General features: G+C 39.6%; 1 protein-coding gene and 1 pseudogene across 1 annotated transcript in view; one reads left to right on the top strand and one right to left on the bottom strand.

The window, feature by feature from the left end:
* BCL2L10 (BCL2 like 10) overlaps positions 1-24,083 on the bottom strand; it is an 81,678-nt gene extending 57,595 nt beyond the window's left edge. The window contains exons 1-2 of the mRNA XM_042988842.1: positions 23,557-24,083; positions 20,326-20,444 (exon numbers count right to left, since the gene is read on the bottom strand). Of these exons, the coding sequence (XP_042844776.1) occupies positions 20,326-20,444; positions 23,557-24,012 (575 nt within the window). The 5' untranslated portion in view covers positions 24,013-24,083. The remainder of the gene's footprint in view (positions 1-20,325; positions 20,445-23,556) is intronic.
* Positions 21,649-21,743, top strand: LOC122239831 (annotated as a pseudogene).
* Positions 24,084-24,597: the final 514 nt, after the last annotated feature.

Raw genomic sequence — 24,597 nt, 5'->3', positions numbered from 1 at the left:
AAGTTCTAGCCAGAGCAATTAGGCAAGAAATAAAAGCCTTCCCCAATGAGAAAATAATAAGTAAAATGGTCACTATTTGCAGGTAACATGATACTATACATAGGAAATCCTAAAGACTCCACCAAAAAAGTACTAGAACTGATAAATGAAGTAAAGTCGTAGGATACAAAATCAATGTACACAAACCCGTTGCATTTCTATATACTAATAATGAAGCAGCAGAAAGTGAAATTTAGAAAACAATCCCCTTTACAATTCCAGCAAAACAATAAAATATCTAGGAATAAACTTAAGCAAAGAGGTGAATGCCTGTACTCTGAAAACTATAGAACACTGAAGAAAGAAGTTTAAGACAATGCCAAGAAATGTAAAGACATCCCATCCTCATCGATTAGAACAAATATAGTTTATACTTCCCAAAGCAATCTACAGATTTGATGCACTTCCTATTAAAATGCCAACAGCGTTTTTTAATGTTTTTAAAAATTTTTTTTAATGTTTCGTTTATTTTTGAGGGAGTGGGGGAAAGAGAGAATATCAATGAGTGGGGGAGGGGCAGAGAGAAAAGGAGACAATCTGAAGCAGGCTCCAGGCTCTGAGCTGTCAGCACAAAATCTGACACAGGGCTTGAACTCATGAACCACGAAATCATGACCTGAGCTGAAGTGGACCCTTAACCAACTGAGCCACTGAGGTGCCCCATCAGCAGTGTTTTTTCACAGAACTAGAACAAGCCTAAAATTTGTATGAGACCACAAAAGACCTCGAATACTCAAAGCAGACTTGAAATACAAAACTAGAGGTATCACAATTCCAAACTTCGAGTTATATTGCAAAATGGTAGTAATTAAAACAGCATGACATTGGCATAAAAAAAGACATGTGGATCAGGGTGCCTGGGTGGCTCAGTTGGTTAAGTGTCTGACTTTGGCTCAGGTTGTGATCTTGCAGTTCGTGGGATCAAGCCCTGCAATCAGGCTCTGTGCTGATGGTGTGGAGCCTGCTTGGGATTCTCTCTCCCTCTCTGTCCCTCCCTGACTCATGCCTTCTGTCTCTCAAAATAAATGGATAACCTAAAAAAAAAAAAAAAAAAAAAAAAAAGACACATGGATCAATGGCATAGAACAGACAGCCCAAAAATAAACCCACGATTATATAGTCATTTAATCTTTGACAGAGGAGGAATGAATATACAATAGGAAAAAGACAGTCCTTTGAACAAATGGCGTTGGGAAAACTGGACGGCTACATGCAAAAGAATAAAACTGGACCACTTTCTATCACCATACACAAAAGTAAACTAAAACTAGGTTAAAGATGTAAATGTGAGATCTGAAACCATAAAACTCCTAGAAGAGAGCACAGTCATTTCTCTGACATTGGCAATAGCAATATTTTTCTAGATAGGTCTCCTGAGGCAAGGGAAACAAAAGCAAAAATAGACTATTCAGACTACATCAAAGGAAAAGTTTCCACACAGCAAAGGAAAGCAGTCAACAAAACTAAAAGGCAACCAACTGAATGGCAGAAGATATTTGCAAATGACATCCAATAAAGGGTTAGTATCTGAAATATATGAAGAACTGATACAGGGGCATCTGGGTGCCTCAGTTGGTTAAGTATCTGACTCTTGATTTTGGCTCAGGTCATGATCCCATGTTTCCTGAGTTCGAACCCCATGTTGGGCTCTGTGCTGACAGTGCTGAGCCTGCTTGGGATTCTCTCTCTCCCCATCTCTCTCTGCCCCTCCCCAGCTTGTGCATGCACTCTTATAAACAAACTTAAAAAAAAAAAAAAAAGAACTGATACAACTCAACACCCAAAAACAAATTATTAAAAAGTGGGCAGAATACATGGACATTTTCCAAAAAAGATATACAGCTGGCCAACAGACACATAAAAAGATGCTCCAAAACACTCAAGGAGATATAAATCAAGAACTACTATGAGTTGTTACCTTATACCTGGTAGAATGGCTAAAATCAAAAACACAAGAAACAAGGGTTGGTGAGGATATGGAGAAAAAGAAACCCTCTTGTACTGTTGGTGGGAATGCCAACTGGTGCAGCCACTGTGGAAAACAGTATGGAGGTTCCTCAAAAAATGAAAAACACAACTATCCTATGATCCACTAATTGCACTATTGGTATTTACCCAAAGAATACAAAAACACAAATTCAAAGGGATACATGTACCTCTGTGTTTACTGCAGCATCATTTACTACAGCCAAACTATGGAAGCAGCTCAAGCATCCACCGATAGATGAATGGATCAAGAAGATGTGGTATATATGTACAATGGAATATTATCTAGCCATAAAAAATTCAATCTTGACATTTGCAAAAACATGGGTAGAGCTATAGAATATAATGCTAAAAGATGTCAGCCAGAGAAAGACAAATACCATGTGATCTCACTCATGTGGAATTTAAGAAACAAATGAGCAAAGGGAAAAGAAAACAGCAAAACTGACACACCTTTGCCAGATTCATCAAAAAAAAAAAAAAGAGAGAAAGGATCCAGATAAAATTGGAAAAGACAGAACTCACCCTAGAGATATACAAGCAATTATGCAAAATTGTATGCCAACAATTGGACAACCTATAAGAGATGGATAAATTCCTAGAAAAATACAATCTTCCAAAAATGAACTAGGAAGAAATAGACAATCTGAACAAATCAGTTACTGGTAGTGAAATTTAATTGGTAATGAAAAAACTACCAAAAAATAAAAGTCACAGGCCAAATAGATTCACAGGTGAATTTTACCACTCATTTAATCAAGAATACCTATTATCTTCAAACTATTGAAAAAAGAGAAAGGAATGCTTCCAAATTCATTCCATGAGGCCAGCATTACTCGGATATCAAAACCAAACACCTCACAAAAGAAAAATACAGTCCAATATCCCTGAAGAACATAGATGGAAAAATCATTCACCATGATCATGTGGGATTTATTCCAGGGATGCATAAATGGTTCACTGTTTGCAAAAAAACCCGATCAATATTATATACCACACCAATAAAACAAAGATTAAAATCTTATCCTCTCAATAGATGCAGGAAAAAGTATTTGACAAGATTCAACATCAACTCATGGTAAAACTCTGAACAAAGTGGGATTAGAACATACATCAACATAATAAAGGCCATGTATGAAGGACCCAAGCTAACATCATACTCGATGAAAAACTGAGAGCTCTCTCTGTAAGGTTAGAGCAAGGCAAGAATGTTCACTCTCATCACTTTTATTCAGCATAATACTGGAAGCCCTAGCCACAGAAATCAGACAAGAGATAAGGTGCATCCATATTTGTAAAGAAGTTAAACTGTCACTACATGCAGACTATATTATAATATACATAGAAAATCCTAAAGATTCCACCAAAAAGTTATGAGAAGTGATAAATGAATTTAGTAAAGGGACAGGATATAAAGTTAATATCCAGAAATCAGTAGCATTTCTATACACTATTAAAATAGCAGAAAGAAATTTAAAAAATATCATTTATGATTGTACCAGAAAGATAAAACACCTTGGAATAAAATTAACTCAAGAGGTGAAAGACCTATACTCTGAAAATGAAAACACTGATGAAAAAAACTGAAAATGCCACAGATGGAAAGATATTCTATGCTCATGGATTGAAAGAATATTGTTAAAATTTCCATTATACCCAAAACAAGCTACAAATTCAATGCAGTCCCTATCAAAATAATCAACAGCATTTTTCACAAAACCAGAATAATACTGAAGTTTGCATGGAATTACAGAAGACCCCAAATAGCCAAAGCCATTTTGAGAAATAAGAACAAAGCTGGACACATCACAGTCCTGGATTTCAAGATACACCAGAAAGCTATAGTACTCAAAACAGTATGGTACTGGCACAGAAACACACATAGATCAACGAAACAGAAATAAACTCATTATTATGTGGTCAATTTATGATAAAAGAGGCAAAAATATACAACAACGAAAAGATGGCCTTTGAACAAATGATGCTGGGAAAATTGGATAGCCACATGCAGAAGAATGAACCTGTACCACTTTCTTACACCACACACAAAAATAAACTCAGAATGGAATGAAGACCTAAATGTGAGCCCTGAAACCATAAACACCCTAGAGGAGAACACAGACAGTAGTTTCTCTGACATTGGCCATAACAACATTTTTCTAGATAGGTCTCCTAAGGCAAGGGAAACAAAAGCAAAAATCAACTATTGGGCCTACATCAAAAGCTTTGCCAGAGCAAAGCAAACTATCTAGAAAAAAAGGCACCCTACTGAATAGGAGGAGATATTTACAAATGATGTATCTAATAAGGCTTAGTATCCAAAATATAGCAGGAACTTACACAACACCGGAAAAAAAACCCCAAAAATCTAATTATAAAATGGGCAGAGAACATGAACAGACATTTTCCCAAAGAAGCCATACAGATGGCCAACAGACACATGAAAAGATGTTCAACATCACTCATTGGGGAGATGCAAATCAAAACTACAATGAGATATCCTTTCACACCTGTCAGAATGGTTAAAATAAAAAACAAGAAACAAGTATTGGCAAGTAGGTGGAGAAAAAGGACCACTTGTACATTGTTGGTGGGAATGGAAACTGGTACAGCCAGTGTAGACAACTGTGCGAAAGCTCTTCAAAAAGTTAAAAATACCATATCAGGCAGTAATTGCACTACTGGGTATTTACCAAAAGTAAATGAAAAACACTAATTGGAAAAGATAATATGCATCTCTATGTTGACTGCAGCATTATTTATAATACCCAAATTATAAAAGCAGCCCAAATGTCCATTAATAGGCAAATGGAGGAAGAGAATGTAGTATGTGTATTTACATGTATATACATAGGTGTGTATTCATATATATATGTACATATGTATATATACACACACATATACACATACTGGAATATTATGCATCCATAAAAAGGGTGAGATCATTCCATTTGAGACAACATGAATGGACCTAGGAGGCATTATAAGTGAAATAAGTTAGAAAAAGACACACAGTAGATGATTCCACTTCTAAGCAGAATCTGAAAAAGATGAATAAATCAAAAAGCAAAATCAGACCTATAAATACAGAGGAACAGACTAATGGTTGCCAAGGTGAGGGAAGTGGGCTAAATGGGTGAAGGAGAGAGGGAGATACAGGCTTCCAGTTCGGAAATGAGTAAGTCATGGGAATAAAAAGCACAGCATAAGGAATACAGTCAATGTGGTGGGACAGATGGCAGCTCTACTTGTAGTGAACATAGCATAATGTATAAACTTGCCAAATCACTAAGTTGTACATGTGAAACTAATGTGATTCTATCAACTATACTCCAAAAAAAAAAAAAAAAGAAAAAAAAAAGAAAAAAAAACCATGAAAAAATGTAGTATATATGTAATGGAATATTCAATGTTCAATATTATTCGTAGTATATTATTCTTTTATATAAAAAGGAATAAAAACTTGCCATTTGTGACCAACATGGGTGGAACTTTAGGGTATTATGCTAAGTGAAATAAATCAGAAAAAGACAAATACCCTATGATCCCACTTATATGTGAAATCTAAAGCAAAACAAAAACCCAAATTCACAAATACGAAGAACAGATTGTTGCCACAGACTGGGCACAGGAGGGGTGGAGAGGGGTGTGTGTGGACAAAACGGGTCAAGGTTGTTAGCAAGTACAAACTTCCAATTATAAAATAAGTCATGGGGATGTTATGTACAGCATGGCAACTATAGTTAATACAGGCATTCATTGGATAAAGTGTAGGTTCAGTTCCAGATCACTACAATAAAATGAGTCAAGTAAATTTGTTTTCCAGTGCATATAAAAGTTATGTTTGCACTACAGTCTATTAAGCGTACAACAGCATATCTAAAAACCAAAGTACATATCTTAATTAAAAATACCTTATTGCTAAAAAAATGCTAGCCATCATTTGACCTCATGAGTCCTCATCACTGATCATAGATCACTGTAACAAATATAATAATAATAAGTTTGAAATATTTTGAGAGTTACCAAAATGTGACACAGACATGAAGTGAGCAAATGCTGTTGGGAAAATGGTGCTGATAGACTTGTTCAGTGCAGGGCTCCTACACACCTTCATTTTTTAAAGAAATGCGTTATCTATGAAGTGCAATCAAGTTAAGCACAATAAAACAAGTTATGCCTATACTGTATTGCATATTTGTAAATTGCTAGGAGGGTAAATCTTCACATTAAAAAAAATTTGTACCTATATATGGTGATGGATGTTGACTAGGCTTTGTGTGATGATCATTTGCAATATATACAAATATAGCATCATTTTGTGCAACTCAAAGTTATATAATACTCTGTGTCAGTTATTACCCTGTGTCTCATTATTAAGTATTCTGAACACTTTATATGCTTGCCTTTGTGTTGATAATGAATTGGGAAGGGTAGCAATCATCAGGAATTGGTGCTTATTTTAATAATTTACAGCCCATTTGATTGAGATGAAAGAACAGAATGGGTAGTAAGTAAGAAAGTGCAAAGAAGCAATTTAAGTGAACTGTGGAGTACAAAGAGTGCTTATAATCAAGAAGGAAAGTGGTCTCTTGCAAATTCACTGAAGAGAAAATTTAATTTGGGTATTGAAATATTTTGACAAGTGATTACAGCAGATGAGAAGAGTGGTATTGTTGGGGAATTGGCATGAACAATAATTGGTGCAGAAAAAGGATAACATCAATTGGTAGGAATATCACAGAAGAATAGGGAAAACCCTCCAGGGGATTTAGACTGGTTCCATTGTATGCCATAAGATCCCATAAAGATTCTTCAAGAAGGATATACCCTTTTTTATTTTTTAGGCATTTTTTGAGGTTTATTTATTTATGAGATACAGAGCAAGCAGGGGAGGAGCAGAGAGTGGGAGACAGAGAATCAATTCCAAGTAGGCTCTGTTCTGTAAGTGCAAAGTGCTATAAGGGGCTTGAACTCAAGAGCCGCGAGATCATGACCTGAGCTGGTCAGACGCTTAACCAACGTAGCAAAGTTGCAGATGGGTTTGCTATGTAAGGATGAAATGTGGTAAGAGAATGGAAGGTGGTTTTAAGGTCATAAAGGAATGTGGGGGCAGGGAACAGCTTGTAGAGGAAGAATAAATGGAGGACATTTTTATCAATAGAAACGGTAGACTTCTGGGAAAGATGGTGGAGCAGGAGCATCTTAAGCTCACCTTGTCCCACTACATACCTAGACAATACCCACATCAGTGTAAATAGCCCAGAACATGACCTGAAGACTGGCAGAACAGACTCTCCAGAGCTAAGAGGCCACATGGAAAAATGGTAGGGTGAAGGTGTAGCCAAGAACCAAGCAGACCCAGAGGACTGTCTGTGGGAAGGAGGGACACTGCAAGCACAGAGAAGGCAAGGGAAAAGACCCCACACCAGGCACCCCAGACATGGGGGACCTGCACTGAGAAGACAAATCCCCATAACATTTGCCTCTGAGAACCAGAGGGGCTTAACAATCAGTGGGGCTTAACACCTGGAACTTAAAAAAAAAAAAAAAATCAGTGGCTTGGCTTTGGGAGAGGTGGAGGGTCAGAGAAAACCATCTCCACCCTTAAACAGACAGCAAAACAACCCTGCTGAGAGCACAGAAATAGCAGTTTGAAAAATGCCTGGGGTATACAGAAGATAGATTTATTTACTAATCTCAGAGAAGGCACTGGAAGGGAAAGGATCTTCAGGAGACTTCTCTAAGAACAAAAGAGGTAGTAGGCACTATTTAGCTCCCCTGCTTCCAAGCCTAGATACATGAACAGCTGTGGCAACCAGTGCAGCACAAACCTCTCCCTCTAGCTTGCTAACAGTGTGTCCTACCCCTGAACTCTACTGCATACTCATCCCCTCCTTCTCCAAGCACCCCCCTCACCTCTCCACACGTCCCCTCACAATGCTGCCCTATTCTCCAAAGCAGCTCCAGGTCTCCTCCCATAGCAAACTTGCACAAAACTGGCTAACAGCGTGCCCCACTCCCGTGCTCTCCTGTGCTCCCTTACTATCCAACCCACCCTCCACAGAAGTTCTCTAAAGTAGTGAGACAAACATGGCATTGTGCAAGAAAACCACACACACCAGCTCCACTGTAGCACCAGCAGTGGGCGGAAGGTGGTCATCTGTTCTGACTGCAGTCCCCTCACGACAATGAAAGCCTCAAGGGAAAACACAGAGAGAGCACTCTGCAGTTCGATACAACTGCAGTTCTGGCAACTGTCTGGTCTGACCCAACTCAAGCCCACGGTGACCCAGACTGATCAATTAACAACACAAGGACCAAACCCTGCCCCCAACAGACAGAGAGAGCCACTAAGGATGACTGGAGTAAAGGCAAGAACAGCTCAACCACAACAGTAGGGCACATAGGAGACAGCCTTGAGGAGCCAGGTTCTGGGAAACAGGGGGCATTGCCCTACAGGACCTCTTTTTTTTTTTTTAAGTTTATTTATTTTGAAGGAGAGTGTTCATGGGCAAGAGGGGCTGAGAGAGAGGGAGAGAAAGAATCCCAAGTGGGCTCCATGCTCAGCATGGCTGAGTGTGGGGCTCAATCCATGATTGTGAGATCACAGCCTGAGCCAAAATCAATTGCTTAACCGACTGAGCCAGCCAGGTGCCCCAAGACCTCTTCTTCATAAAGCCACTACTTCCAAGAGCAGGAGACATAGCTGACTTCTATAACACATAGAAACAGACACAGAGAATTAGACAAAATGAGGAGACAGAGGAGTATGTCCCAAATGAAAGGACAGGACAAAAATCACAGCAAGAGACATAAATGAAATGGAGATAAGCAATATGCCCAATAAAGAATTTAAAGTAATAATCATAAAAATATTCACTGGACTTAAGAAAAGAGAGGAGGATCTCAGGAAGACCCTCAACAAAGAGAAAATATAAAAAAGAACCAATTAGATATTAAGAACCTAATAACTGAAATGAAAAATACACTATAGAGAATAAATAGACTACAAATCAGAAAAAAAAAACACAAAAAACCTGAAGAACAATTCAGCAATTTGGAAGACAGAGTAATGGAAAACAATCCAGCTGAACAAGATAAAGAAAAAAATAATAAAGAATGAGAATAGATGAAGGGAACTCTGCAACACCATCAAGCATAGGAACATTTGTATTATAGAGATCCCAGAAAGAGAAGAGGGAGAAAATGGGGTAGAAAATGTTTTTGAAGAAATAATAGCTGAAAAGTCACCTAATCTGGGAAGGAAATAGAAATCGAGATGCAGGACACATAGAGAGCCCCCAACAAAATCAACCCAAGGAGGTCCACACCAAGACACATAAGTAAAATGGCAAAAAGTAGTGCTTAAGAAAGAATTTTAACATCAATAAGAGAAAAAGAAAACCGTTGCCTCCAAGAGAAACCCATAAACTATTATCTGATTTTTCAGCAGAAACTTTGTAGGTCAGAAGGGTTGCAAAAATGCAACCAAGAATAGCCTACCCAGGAGGCTCCCATCCAGAACAGATGGACAGATAAAAACTTTCCTAGACCAACAAAAGTTGAAAGAATTAATCACCCTAAACCAGTCCTGTAAGAAATATTAAAGGTGACTCTTTGAGTGGAAAGGAAACACGATAAGCAGGAGTAAGAAAAGTGGGAAATACAAAAGCAGTCAAATCATGTACATCTATAAAAATCAGTCAAGGTATTCACAAAAAAAAGGACATAGAGTCTGAAACCATATACTTAAAACATGGGGGAAGGAATAAAAATTTAGTGCTTTTAGAATGGGTTCAAACTTAAACAACCATCAACTTAATATAGACTATTACATACACAAAATGTTATATATACACCTAATGGTAACCACAAATAAAAAACTGGTAGTAGATATGCAAAAAACAGAGAAAGGAATTCAAGGAGATCAGTAAAGAAAGCTAGCCAACCAAGAGAGAAGAGAACAAAAAGGAACAGAGAAGAACTAGAAAAATAACCACAAACAAGTAACAAAAAGGCAGTAAGTACACACCTATCAATAATTACTTGGAATGTAAATGGACTAAACTCTCCAATCAAAAGACATAGGGTGACAGAATGGATAAAAAAGCAAGACCTATGCTGCCTACAAAGAGGCTCATTTCAGACCTAATGACATTCAGACTGAAAGTGAAGGGATGTTACATCATTTATTAGGCAAATGGAAGTGAAAAGAAAGCTGGGGTGGGAGTACTTTTATTGGACAAATAGACTTTAAAACAAAGACTGTAACAAGAAACAAAAAAGGACATTATATAATCATGAAGGGAATGATCCAATAAGATATAATTATAAATATTTATGCACCCAACATGGGAGTACCCAAATATATAATGCAGCTATTAACAAAAAAAACAAGCAATCAAAAGTAACACAATAACAGTAGGGCACTTTAACACTCCACTTACATCAATGGATAGATCATCCAAACAGAAAGTCAACAAGGAAATAGTAGCTTTTAATGACACAAAGACCAGACGGATCTAACATATATTCAGAACATTCCATCCTAAAACAGGAGAATACACATTCTTTTCAAGTGCACATAAAACATTCCCCAGAATAGATCACATGTTAGGCCACCAAACAAGTCTCAACAAATTCAAAAAGATAAGTCATATCAGTCATCTTTTCCAAGCACAAAAGTCTGAAACTAGCAATCAACCACAAGAAAAAAATCTAGAAACAACATGAAAATATGGAAATAACATGCAACTAAACAATGGTTTAACCAGGAAATTGAAGAATTCAAAAAAACATATGGAGACAAATGGAAATGACAATAATGGTCCAAAATCTTTGGGATACAGCAAAAACTATTGGAAGAGTGAAGTTTATTACAGGCCTACATCAAGGAGAAAAATCTCAAATCAGCAACCTAACCTTATTTACCTAAAAGAGATAGAAAAAGAAGAACAAAACCCCAAACCAGCAGAAGGGAGGAAAAAAGATTAGAGCAGAAATAAATGGCATAGAAACTAAAAAAAATATAACAGATCAATGAAACCAGGAGCTGGTTCTCTGAAAAGATCAACAAAAAGCCAGACTGAGAGAGAGTGCACACATGAGCAAGTGCACACTCAAAATAAAAAATGGAAGAAAAATAACACCACCACATAATACCAAGGATTATAAGAATATTATGAAAAATTATATGCCAACATATTGGACAACCTAGAAGAAATGGACAAATTACTAGAAACATGTAACCTCCCAAAACTGCATCAGGAAGAAATAGAAAATTTGAACAGATTGAAATTGAATCACTAATTGAAAAACTCTCAAACAGAAGTCCAGGAGCAACCACATGGCTTCACAGGTGAATTCCACCAAACACTTAAAGAAGAGTTAATACAGGGGCATCTGGGTGGCTCAGTTGGTTGAGCATCCGACTTCAGCTCAGGTCATGATCTTGCGGTTTGTGGGTTTGAGCCCACATTGGGCTCTGTGCTGACAGCTCAGAGACTGGAGCCTGCTTTGGATTCTGTGTCTCCCTGTCTCTGCTCCTCTCCTACTTGTGTGCGTTTGCTCGTGCTCACTCTCTCTCTCTCAAAAATAAATAAACACTAAAAAAAAAGAGAAGAGTTAATACCTATTCTTCTCCAACTGTTATTACAAAAAAAAATAGAAGAGGAAAAAAAAATTTCCAAATTTATTCTTGGAGGCCAGTATCACCCTAATACCAAACCCAGATAAAGACACAAGAAAACTACAGGTCACTATCTCTGATGAACACAGAAACAAAAATCCTTAACCAAGTATTAGCAAACCAACTCCAACAATACATTAAAAACAACCATTCACCAAAATCAAGTGGGATTTATTCCTGGGATGCAAGGTGGTTCGATATTTGCAAATCAATGTGATACTTCACATTAACAAGGATAAAAGCCATAGGATCACTTCAATAGATGCAGAAAAAGCATTTGACTAAGTGCAACAACCATTCATGAAAAAACCCCTCAACAAAGTAGGTTTAGACAGAATAATGAAGGCCATATATGAAAAACCCACAGCTAACCTCATCAAAAACTTAGAGTTTTTCCCAACTAAGATTGGGAACAAGACAAGGATGTCCAATCTTACCACTTTTATTCAACATAACACTGGAAGTCCTAGCCACCACAATCAGGTAAGAAATAAAAGGCATCTGCATCCCCTGGGTGGCTCAGTTAGGGGTCTGACTTCAGCTCAGGTCATGATCTTGCAGTGAATTCGAGCCCCACGTTGGGCTCTGTGCTGACCTTGTGGATGGAGTCGGCTTGGGATTCTCTCTCTCTCACCTTCTCTCTGTGCTGACAGAGCAGAACCTGGAGCCTGCTTCAGATTCAGGGTCTCCCTCTCTCTCTGCCCCTCCCCTGCTCATGCTAGATCTCTCTCTCTCCCTCTTTCTCTTGCTCTCTTTCTCAAAGTAAACATAAAAAATAAAAAAATAAAAGGCATCCAAATTGGTAAAGAAGTAGTATAACTCTTACTATTTGCAGATGACATGACAGTATATATAGAAAACCCTAAAGAATCCACCAAAAAAAAAGTACTGGAACTGATAAATGAATTCAGTAAAGTTGCAGGATACAAAAATCAATACACAGAAATGTACTATATTTCTATACACTAATAATAAAGTAGCAGAAAGAGAAATTAAGACAACAGTACCATTTACAATTGCATCAAAAATAAAATACCTAGGAATAAACTTAACCAGAGAGGCGACTTGTACTCTGAAAACTATAAAACACTGATGAAAGAAACTGAAGAGGACACAAATGGAAAGATATTTCATGCTTATGGATTGGAAGTATATTGTGAAGATGTCTGTACTACTCAAATCAATCTACAGATTTAATGTAATCCCTGTCAAAATACCAACAGCATTTTTCACAGAACTAGAACAAATAATTCTAAGATTTGTGTGGAACCATAAAGAGAGCCAAAGCAATCTTGAGGAAGAAGAACAAAACTGGAGCGATCACAATCCCAGATTTCAAGATATACTATAAAGGCACTTGGGTAGCTCAATTGGTTAAGCATCCAACCTCATCTCAGGTCATGATGTTGTGTTACATGGGTTCGAGCCCTGCATCAGGCTCTGTGCTGACAGCTCAGAGTCTGAAGCCTGCTTCAGATTCAGTGTCTTCCTCTCTCTCTCTCTGCCCCTACCTGACTTGTACTCTCTGTCTCTTCAAAGTAAATAATCATTTAAAAAAAAAAAAAGGAAAGAAAGAAAGAAAGAAAAAGATATACTGCAAAGCTTAGTAATCAAAACAGTATGGTACTGGCACAAAAACAGATACATAGATCAGTGGAACAGAATAGAGAGCCCAGAAATAAACCCATGATTATATGGTCAATGAATCTATGACAAAGGAGGCAGGAATATGCAATGAGGAAAAAGACAGGCTCTTCAACAAATAGTGTTGGGAAAACTGGACAGCTACATGCAAAAGAATGAAACACAACCACTTTTTTACACCACACATAAAAATAAACTAAAAATGGATTGAAGACCTAAATGTGAGACCTGAAGCCATAAAAATCCTAGAAGAGCACAGGTAGTAATTGCTCTGACATTGGCAGTAATAACTTTTTCTAGATATGTCATCTGAAGCAAGGGAAACAAAACTATTGGGACTACATCAAAATAAAAAGCTTTTGCATAGCAGAGGAAACAACAAAACAAAGACAACCTACTGAATGGGAGAAGATATTTGCAAATGAAATCTATAATGGTTTAGTATTTAAAATATTCAAAAACATATGCAACCCAACACCAAAAAAAGAAAATAAGCCAATTAAAAATGGGCAGAAGACAACAGACATTTCTCCAAAGAAGACATCCAGATAGCCAACAGACATGTCAAAAGATGCCCATCATCACTAATCATCAGAGAAGTGCAAATGTAAACCACAGTGAGAAATCACCTCACACCTGTCAGGATAGTTGAAATAAAAAACCAAGAAACAACAGTGTTGGTGAGGATGTGGAGAAAAAGATACTCTTCTGCATTGTTGGTGGGAATGCACTGGGTTAAGCACTGTTGAAGACAGTAGGGAAGTTCCTGAAAAAATTAAAAATAGAAATACCATATAATGTAGTAATTCCACTACTATTTACCCAAAATATACAAAAACACTAATTAGAAAAGATAGATGCACCCCGATGTTTACTTGTAATACTCAAGATACGGAAACAACCCAAGTGTTTAGATGAATGAATAAAGATGTGGTGTGTGTATATGTATGTACACATACATACACACACATACACAACAGATTACTCAGCCATAAAAAAGAGTGAAAACCTGCTATTTTCAACAACATAGATGGATCTAGAAAGTATAATGCTAAGTGAAGGAAGTCAGACAAAGACAAATACCATATGATTTCACTCACGTGGAATTTAAGAAACACAACAAATGAAAAAAGAAAAAAAGAGGCAAAAGACAGAATCTTAAATACAGATTACAAACTGATGGTTACAGAGGGGAAGTTATGGAAGGATGGGTGAAATAGGTGAAGGGAATTAAAAATACATTTACCATGATGAGCACTGAGTAACATATAGAATTGTTGAATCACTATGTTGTACACCTGAAACATTGTATGTTAATTATGCTGAAATTAAGCAATAATATTTTTTTTAAAAAACCTAAAATAACCCTTGGGGCTCCTGGGTGGCTCAGTCAGTTAAGCATCTGACTTCAGCTCAGGTCATGATCTCACAGTTCGTGGGTTCGAGCCCTGCTGTGCTGACAGCTCAGAGCCTTGAGCCTGCTTCAGATTCAGATCTCCCTCTCTCTCTGCCCTGCCCCTACTCACACTCTGTCTCTCTCGGTCTCTCTGTCTCTCTCAAAAATAAACATTAAGAAAAAAATTTTTTTAAAAATTATAAAACAACTCCCCCCAAAAAATACAAAAAATACATCCTGGAATTGATAGCTGTGTAGTTGGGAAAACAAGCAAGAAGATGATAGAGGCAAATAGCGTCCTAAAAAACTTCAAGTTTACAGGGAAGGTAAAACTGGAAGAAAATGGAGTTTGAAGCAAACAACATTTACCCAGAAGTGCCCCCCTAGATTCTAAAAATGCAGGAAGAACTTGAGAGAAGATAGTAACATATTATTCTTCCATAACAGACATATCATTCTTACGAGTAGGCAACAGACTAAGCAAAAATTTAAGGGTCCCAATGCTTGACTGGCTTATGGGAAAGATCATCACTTGAAAATGCACTTTAACTCAGCACTCCAAAAGTGCCTTGAATGGTCACATTCATCAGTAGCACATCATGATAATCCTCTTCCTCTTAGGAGCCCAAACCACTTAGTTTATGGAATAAAGCAGCCACGTGCTAAAAACAATGAGAAGATGATTTGTCTTGAAGTTAGATACTGTAGTAAAAACACACTCTCCCAGTGTGCCTGCATGGCTCAGTTGGATAAATGTCCAACTCTTGGTTTCAGCTCGGGTCATGATCTCATTGTGAGTTCAAGCCCTGCGTCAGGCTCTGCACCATTAGTGCAGAGCCTGCTTTGGATTCTCTCTCCCAAAATAAACAAACTTAAAACAACAACAACAACACTCTCCCAAAGTGGAATGCCTCATAACTCAGCAATGTCAGTGATGCTCACCTTTAGGATATTGTTTCTTACTACAGATAATTAACACGTGTGTCTAATCCTTAATGTACTCAAAAACCCTGACAGGTCCTAGATTAAATTATCATTTGAGCAATGGCTCCATGACTCCACCCTCCTAAAATGCTGTGAAAAGTGAAAAAAAGGGCTGGAAGAAAGGAAGGCCATCAACCAAAATCAAGGGAATTTTCTAGTACATAGAAAACAACTATCACACACATTCACTAACCTATACAATTAACCAAGACAAGAGTGAGAAATATTAGGAAAGAAACATTAGCTACAACTATTGAGTGTTCATAATAGCCGGATTTAGAATCTAATTCAATTTCTTACTGTTTCTCTACATTCCATCCTACCCCAAATCTCTGACCTCTGTCCTGTGAGGTCTTCTCTTCCAGGCAGGCTCTCTCCATGCACTGAACACACCCCAGATGAGAAAAAGCCTCATTTAATAGTGTCCACAGAAATCTTAAAATTGAATCCTGTTACTTTCACTGTTAGGTCAGGTCTGGGTCATTCTCCTGAACTTAAAATAGGGTCACGTAGGGAGGAGTCAATCTCACCAGAACCACAAGGTCTAAGAACAAAGCAGGGATAGTTTCCTCTAAGAAAACTGAGGGTGTTAGGGGAAATGGGGAAGACAAAATACCCTCTCTAGATTCTATTCACAATAGCCATGGAACGCAAAGTGTTGGAAGACAGCTAAGAACACAGAACCTATTTGAAGGAAATCCTAAGAGACCAAAAAAAATGAAGCAAGAGTTTATGTTCTTAGAAGGAAAGACAAATGTTGTAAAGATACTTATTTCCAAATTAATCTATAATCCATTCCCCTTCTAATAAAAATCCTAAAGCAGTGTCTGAATGGGTTCTTTATAAAGGGTTTTTCAGAACTCACTTTAAATAATTCACAAAAATTGCCAAGGATATTTTTAATGTTTATTTTTGAGGGGGGTGCAGCAGAGAGAGAGAGAGACAGAGACAGAGAGAGACAGAGACAGAGACAGGATCTGAAGTGGGCTGTGTGCTGACGCCTGGGACAGAACAGCGAGGCAGAGCCAAATGTTCTGAAGACAAAGGGTTCATAAGACTAGGCACAAGAGTAGGTCCAGTTTTAGTAATAGCCAGGAAGGCCTGGAGGGATACCATACTATTTTTTGAAACCACGTATTTAGTATTTTCGTTAGGTTGTGTAAATACCATCTCAAGCAAATGCCAAATGGAAGAACAAGGAACACCAAGGCTGTTTCCTACTCCAGCCACACTATCAGTGGCCATGACGATGCCAGTCAGCCAGTGTTACCCAGATTACTGTTAGCCACATCAATTTGTACAACATTCCAGACAGTTTTGGTTGCTAGAATCCGTGCACTGACTGAAACCAGCAAAGGCTGGACAACAAAGTTCTTCCAAAATAATTGCAAATACCACCCTTTTGGACATTAGTGCCTGTAGTTTTTCTCCTTGGGCATGCCAGTTTCTTAGTTCTAGTACTGCAGAAATGGGATTCAGGCCAGCAGCTTCAGTTAGTGTAGATGGAATGACTTCCATTACAGCTGCATTAGAACACAGGATTCCATACCACTCAATGTTCACGGATATTCTGTTAACCATAGTGCCAACTCTGTTTCTGGAGTACCACCTCTCATAAAAGCTCTCGCCTCACTGAACAGCAAATAACACATAGGGCATCATGAATGGAGCACTCAGCTTCTTCAGTCACCATTTTTTAGAACCATGCACAATTAGAACTCTTTCCCAGTAATCTTGAACAGTTTTATCCCCTCAGCCAGCTCAGCAAAATCTACCATGTTACCGGTGAATTGGTCAATATGAGCAACTGGCTTGGATCCAGTTGTCTAACAGATGACGTCAGTGTCTTCTCTTCCAATATCCCTAGCCACCATGATCGTCCTTTGTTCAGGAAATGTAATGCAAGATCACAGAGAGCATCTCTTAAGAATAGACTTCTGTAGGAGAACGTTACAACCGGTTTTAAAAATTTGCTTCACTGAATTTAGAATACAGGCTCTCTCTTCTTAGCACTGGGCCCATCTGGGCATATCAGAAACTACTATGTGATTATCTTTATCTGTTTTGGGAGCAGATAAGGAAAACTGAATAAGCCCAATCTTAGCCTTTTCAACTCTGGTTAGCTCATCTTTTGGGTGAGAACCAGCCCTTCCACCAACTTGCAGTCATCATTTGTCCCACCCAGTTTCTTTATATATTTAAGCTATATATAGTTTATATATAAACTATACATACATAACTATACATACAGCATATCTATACATACATAAAAACATTTATTTAAACTAAAACAAAACTGATCACCCATTCCCTGTCCCTGGTAACTACCAACCTGGTATCAATGATGTTGTTTTTTTTTTCAATTTTTCAGTTTTTTTTTTATTATGCCTATAAGAGATCATCAGTATTTGTCTTTCTTCATCAGACTATATTTTACTTGGCACAATGCCCTCAAGGTTTAACTACTTTGGTATCTGTAAGATCTACACCAGTAGCAGTGGCTGAGTCCGTCATTCACTTCCTTCACTGCATTTCCACTTACTGGAGAAAGCAGACTTAAACACAGAAAACCTTTGAGATCAATGAAGTGGCTACAATATTTAAGTTTCTCTGTCACCTAGTTCCATGGGTCAAGACGTGTTAAGATTTCAATATACCCTCCTTTTCCAATTCCTTCTGGAATGCCTTGGAAAGGATGGTTGGGTGAATCCTTTTCTGAAAAAGCTTGATACTCAAGTCTAAGGAAACCAGCAGTGATGACCACCAATGTGGTGCCACCTCATGCTTCTTTATCTTGAGCCTCAGACAGCTTCCTCAGCCTTCTGGCTGCCGGATACAACACTTACATTTGTGTCAGAATGGTGGTGCCATCAGTCGTAATGGTCAAATCACCTTTCCCATCTTTAATCATTTTATCCTTTTGGTCCCAGGCTTGTTCTGATAGCATCAGCAACAACTTTCGCCATGGAGAAGTTCAAGTAGATTTGGGTTAGCTTGCTGTGGTCCTCATAGGTGCTTTTCTTGGGGCTGCCAGCAGCCGTGGTAAGCACTGGCTCCAGAGTACCCCTGTTTGGATATGGCAAGCTTAGCGGGTCTGGGTGGGCTCAGAAAGGACAGATGGATGTGGATTCTGGCTCGCTACAGAATAATGGTGAGCCCTGTGAACCACTAAAGTGGATTAGAACAGGTCACTCCAAAATATAAAACTTTGGCATATTATTTTGAACTGAAGGCAACTGAGAAATAGCACATACAGGAAGGGCTCTCTGCCCTCCACTTTTCTGCCTAAAAGTATGGCATAAATTTTCTGTGAGAAAGGTGCCCTTTTTGTAAAGATTTTTTGAAGTAATCTCTATCCCTAATGTGGGGCTCAAATGCAAAACCCTGAGCTCAAGAGTTGCACGTTCTACTGACTGAGCCAGCCAGGTGCCCTGAGAAACGTGCCCTCTTATACCAGGAAGGGGAGAAAACTCATCATTGGAGAGGGTAATCCACACCAAGAACCATCTGTGTGAACTTGACTAAAATAACCCTTATCTTCCACTGGTTTTCCCCCATCTATTTCCTAGTCACTTTCCCCAGAATATACCACCTCTAGAAGTCCAATGCCTTTCCTTTGCCTACTTGTTTCACAATTTATCACTCTTTGTTAAAATGGTAAGTCCTGAATCTACACACTTCTTTGAAGTTTTCACTTTTCTATAAAGTCTCCAGTAAAAACAGCAAATAAGATCCATATATTTTTCACTTGTTAATCAGTCTTGTGTCTGCTAAATTCACAGTCCTCAGCTGGAGAACCTAAGAGGGTAAAGTTTTCCTCTCCATCACCTTGCAGGTGGTGGATTAACTGCAGAGTAGAAGGTGGAAGAAAAGAACTTCTTATGAGCTTGTGCATTGATTCAACATTTAAAATACAGAATTATATGTATATTTTAAAAGACAGTAAAAGAAAATTTTCATCCATTCAAGTTACTCCTAAGAATAATGTCTTATTGAATTCCAAAGAAAACAAACATTTTTAAAAAGATATATAAATTTATTAAAAATCTAAAGATAGTTAACAATTTATTGAAGTCAGAAAAATATATAAAATCTAGAAAGGTAGAATTAGTAATTAGGTTTCAAAGGATTTAGAGAGAATTCCTTATAAAAGTTTTAAATATTACATTCCTTGTCAAACTGGGACTTGGAGGGCTTTTGGTATTTCACCCCTGACAGACTGCCTTGATGAATCAGTCAGCAGAAGCACATGAAATTGTGGACACATATTCACTCTTATCCAAATGTAGCAAAAAGCACCATGTTCCCTACTAAATAAAATTTGTAGTTTCTTCCGCAATTCTTTAGAGCAATGAGCCTTGAGAATCCATTTCCCCCAAAGAAGAGCCATTTGTACCTTTGTCCTAATACCTCTGATACTTGCCAGGAGTTAAAACTCTGAGTCATCACCACAGGACTCCTCAGATAAATGCAGGTGAAAATGTCTCAGAGCATGGTTTACTCTGTTCTATTCTCTCACATCTCAAATTCAGTTGGCTGGTCACAGTTAGGCAGGTAGAAATGGGCTAAAAATGTTAGAACTCACGATAATCTTCTCCAGAAGTAGATTAAGATCATTACTGTAAAGCATGACAGAAAAGCCTGGACCAGCAGTCTTCTCCAAGAAGATGGCAGCATGGGTGAGAAGAAGAGACAAAAGCCATCCTACAAGGGGGAGGGAGAAGGGGAATTAGATGGCTTCATAATGCCCCACATCTGAACTCAATAAAACACACTGGAGCTTCGGATTCAATAGTAAGATAACTCCCGAATTTAACAAGTAGAAAAAAGTAAATACTGACCAGGAGGCAACTTGTACTTAGGAACTTTTGAGTTAGGATTTGTAAGAAATAGTCCAACATAGAACAAAGAAGGAAATAGGAGACACTTAACTATGTCACAGAACGAATACTCCTCTTTTGACTTGTTTTCAAAAGCTAAGAGGATACCAATCTCCCTTCCCACCAAATAATCTAATGAAAAATGGGTGGAGGACCTGAACAGACATTTCTCCAAAGACATCCAGATGGCCAACAGACAGGAAAAGATGCTCAACACCACTAATCATTAGGGAAAATGCAAATCAAAATCATGAGAGGTCACTTCACCACAGAGTGTCTAGTATCAAAAACATAAAATAACAAAAGTTGCTTAGGGTGTATAGAAAAGAGAACTGTTGGTGGGAATGTAAATTGGTGCAGCACTATAGAAAACAGTGTGGCAGTTCCTCCAAAAATTCCAAAATTGAAATGTCATAGGACCCTGAAGTTCCACTTCTGGGTATTTACCTGAAGAAAAAAAACCATTAATTCAAAAAGAGATATGCACCCCTATGTTCATTACAGCAGTATTTACAATAGCCAAACTACAGAATGACTCCAGTGTCCATCAACGAATGAATGGATAAAGGCAATGTGGTATGTATACAAAATGGAATATTACTTAGCCATAAGAAAGAATGAGATCTTGCCATTTGCAACAACATAGATAGGCCTAGAGGGCATTATGCTAGGTGAAATAAGTCAGAGAAAAGACAAAAAACATCATTTCATTTATATGTGCAATCTAAAGAACAAAAGAACTCAACAAACACAGAAATAGACTTATAAACACAGAACACAAAGTGGTGGTTGTGAGAGGGGAGCAGGGTGGGGAAATAGGCAAAATAGGTCAAGGGGATTAATAGTTATAAAATTAAACAAAACAGGAACGAAAGGTAGAGCACAGAGAATACAGTCAATATTTAATAGCTTTGTATGGTGACAGACTTATGTTGAGAATTCCATAATGTAATTGCTGAATCACACTGTCATATACCTTTAAACTAATATAATATTGTATGTCAACTATACTTCAATTTTTAAAAAAAGTGCTTGCTTTGGCAACACTTATATTAAAACTGGAAGATTAGCACGGCCTCTGGGCAAGGATGACACGTAAATTCATGAAGCATTCCGTATTTTAATCACTATAGTATACCTCTGAGTTAATGTGCATCTAACACCGTATGTTAATTACACTGGAATTTTAAATGAAAAAGATAAAAATAAAAAAAAATTCAAAGAATAAAAAACCTAAGAGGAAGGTAGACTATCACGCTCTTTCCTGAGCAAAGGGCAGATGCCATTTGGGAAACTGGCAAATCACTAGGTTGAAAACTATCACCTAAGACAATAAAGCAAGCAGCTCCATTCAGAGAAAGAGAGAGGAAAGGAATGGAAGTCCAGATAGTGGCATTTTAACTGTAGGGGAGAGGTGTGGGCATGTCCCTTTTACACAGTTGGGGGAATAGGAGCTTCTTGATGTTAAAGGATTATTCCTTAGTCAATGTTATTTAGCCAAAATGAAAATAATGACCTCCTCCCAGTTTCCTCTTGAAGTGCAGAGGGTCCTCAGGGGCCAAATGCCTTCTTAAGACAAATGGCTCAGGTGGGCTTCTTAGGGATCATAGGCTTGGATGGTTGAAGACCAGCACACACACCAGTATGAATGCAGGAACTAACACCTCAAGTTGTTCATCTAAGGTCAAGGTTCTGATTCAGATACTACCTCTCCTCCACAGATAGAATCCAATTCACCACCACAGGTGATGCCAACTGCCAACAGGAGGCTAAATTTCCTGCAGGGTCTTCCTTAACTCTCCGGATTTTTTTAATGTTTATTTTTGAGCGCCCGCACGCGTGCGCGTACACATGCGCGCGTGCGCACACACAGAGTGGGGGGAGGGGCAAAGAGAGAGGGGAAAGAGAGGATCTGAAGAGGCTATGTACAGACAGCAGAAAGACTGATGCCAGGCCCGAACTCACTTGATGCAAGGCCCAAACTCACTAGCCGTGAGATCATTACCTGAGGAGAAGTCAGCCTCTGAACCGACTGAGCAACCCAGGCGCTCCTCTTGGATTTTGTTTTAATTGTTGGTTTTAATAGTTTGGTTATATTTATTCTGTAACCTGGGTCACTGCAGTCCTTGATTCAACTTCAGTAGAAAGAGAGGAAAGGAACAGTTTAGCTCAGAAATCGAGAGGCATGCTACCCTCTTACTGAAGGGTGGTGGGCTTTCCTTGATCATGAAATCGATTTAGGAGCTGCAAGGCAATGTCCTGCCCCTCTAGCTCACACCACAGATCAATGACCTACAGCTGAAAGCCAGAGCACCTGGTTATCATCCAATTAAGGGCTGGGTGCAGTGGATTAGAGTTAAGGAATCCAGAGACAATACCACCATTGGGTGCCTGCATACACTTCAACACCCCTGGCCTCTGCTCCTCCCGAGAGGTGTTGGGAGCTCAGCCACGGGATGCTTTTTCATTCTTAACGTTTTAGGCTGGTGCTCTCCAACCTGCAGCGCTGTGGGGCCTGTCTCTCTAAAGGTTTAATAGGCAGAGGAGAAAGAATCCACCTGGCCCAGGGTCACTCCACTGCTGACTCTATCAGTTTGGGGATCTCTATATGAGCAAAGCATCCAGACCCAACGCGGGCGCATCCTAAAACCCCTAGGACCCTGCAAGGGTAAGGCCCAAGTGTGCAAACCAGCTTGTGCACCGCTGCTTCATAATGAGCTAATAAGACAGCCGGCTAGCAAGGGCGGTTTCTACCCATCTGTCATCACCAAGAGAGGAGAAAGCCGGACTTTACACAAAATGTCCTCGTCGTGCTGAAAGGAACGTCCCATCAGGCTGACGCCCTGCGGTCCCTCCCGGTGCTGGCCACGTGGGCGCGTCCCTGGCTGCCTGCCCGGTCCCCACACCCCAGGTACCCCCCCTCCCCCCCGCCTCACCCAGCCGTCGTGAGCCTCCAGCCAGGCCCGATGCCGTCCGGTGAGCCGATTGCAGAGCAAAGCCACCAGGTGCTGGCAGTCCTGGCCAACGTTGGTCTCCCACTCCAGCTCCTGTTGCTGGCCCGGCGTCAGGTTCAAGTAGGTCCCCGGCGGCGGTCTCTCCAGCAGCGTCCCCGCGAAGGTCAAGAGCGCTACCACATGGCCCCAACTGAGGGTTTGGGGGTTGGAGAGTAAATCCCGCTCCAACCGCGCCACCAGTTCCACGCGGTTTCCGCGGTAGCCGCAGTAAGCCGACAAGAAACGCTGGTGGCGCTGTCGTATCTGGGCGGCCAGGTAACGCAGCACCGCGGCCTCGGGCGTGGACGGCGTCCGCGCGGGGCTGCCGGGCTCCCGGGCGCAGTACTCCAGGTAGTCAGTCAGTAGCTGCGCCGTGCGCTCCCTCAACGCGTCAGCCATGACCTAACCCCTGCCGGGGGCCCGACCCGACGCTGTTTTCTAGGCCTGGCTGCGCCTCCGCCCAGGGAGGGGCCGGCACGCCCCTCCGGGATTCCGCCGGGCAGTTGTTTTTTCTAGGTCTGGAGAGGAGGCTTTGATAGGAATCCCGTGTGCACCTGTTCTGGTCCCAAAGGCCAGGCCCAGTGGTGTGCACGCATTCGCAGAGCGATCAGAAACAGAGTGAGACTTCTTTGGACTTACTGTTTAGTTCTGGGCCTGGGGACTAAGAACCCGGAGGGGACAGTCTGGGAAGTTGGGCTAGATTTTTGCCTCCTCATTTTAAGAAGAAATTGACGAAGGCTACACATAGCGCTCCACTGACGACTCCCTTGCAAGGATTATCAGCATCTCCCGATTGGACAGAAGCATCCAGGTGTATGTTGGAGATACCCTTCTTTGGATCTGGCATATGCGGCAGGAAAAAGGATAAGTCTCCTGCAGGCTGCTGGAGTGCCAATGCTGGCTGTATTTGTTCATTCGGAGCCTGTTAGCACAGGAGATGTAATGGAGAACAAAGCACGTGGTCCCTGTTCTCAAGAACCCTAG

The sequence above is a fragment of the Panthera tigris genome, chromosome B3 (genome assembly GCF_018350195.1).
Source record: "Panthera tigris isolate Pti1 chromosome B3, P.tigris_Pti1_mat1.1, whole genome shotgun sequence".
NCBI lineage: Eukaryota > Metazoa > Chordata > Mammalia > Carnivora > Felidae > Panthera > Panthera tigris.
The sequence above is the reverse complement of the archived record's forward strand: the minus strand, read 5'-3'. Positions and strand labels throughout refer to the sequence as shown.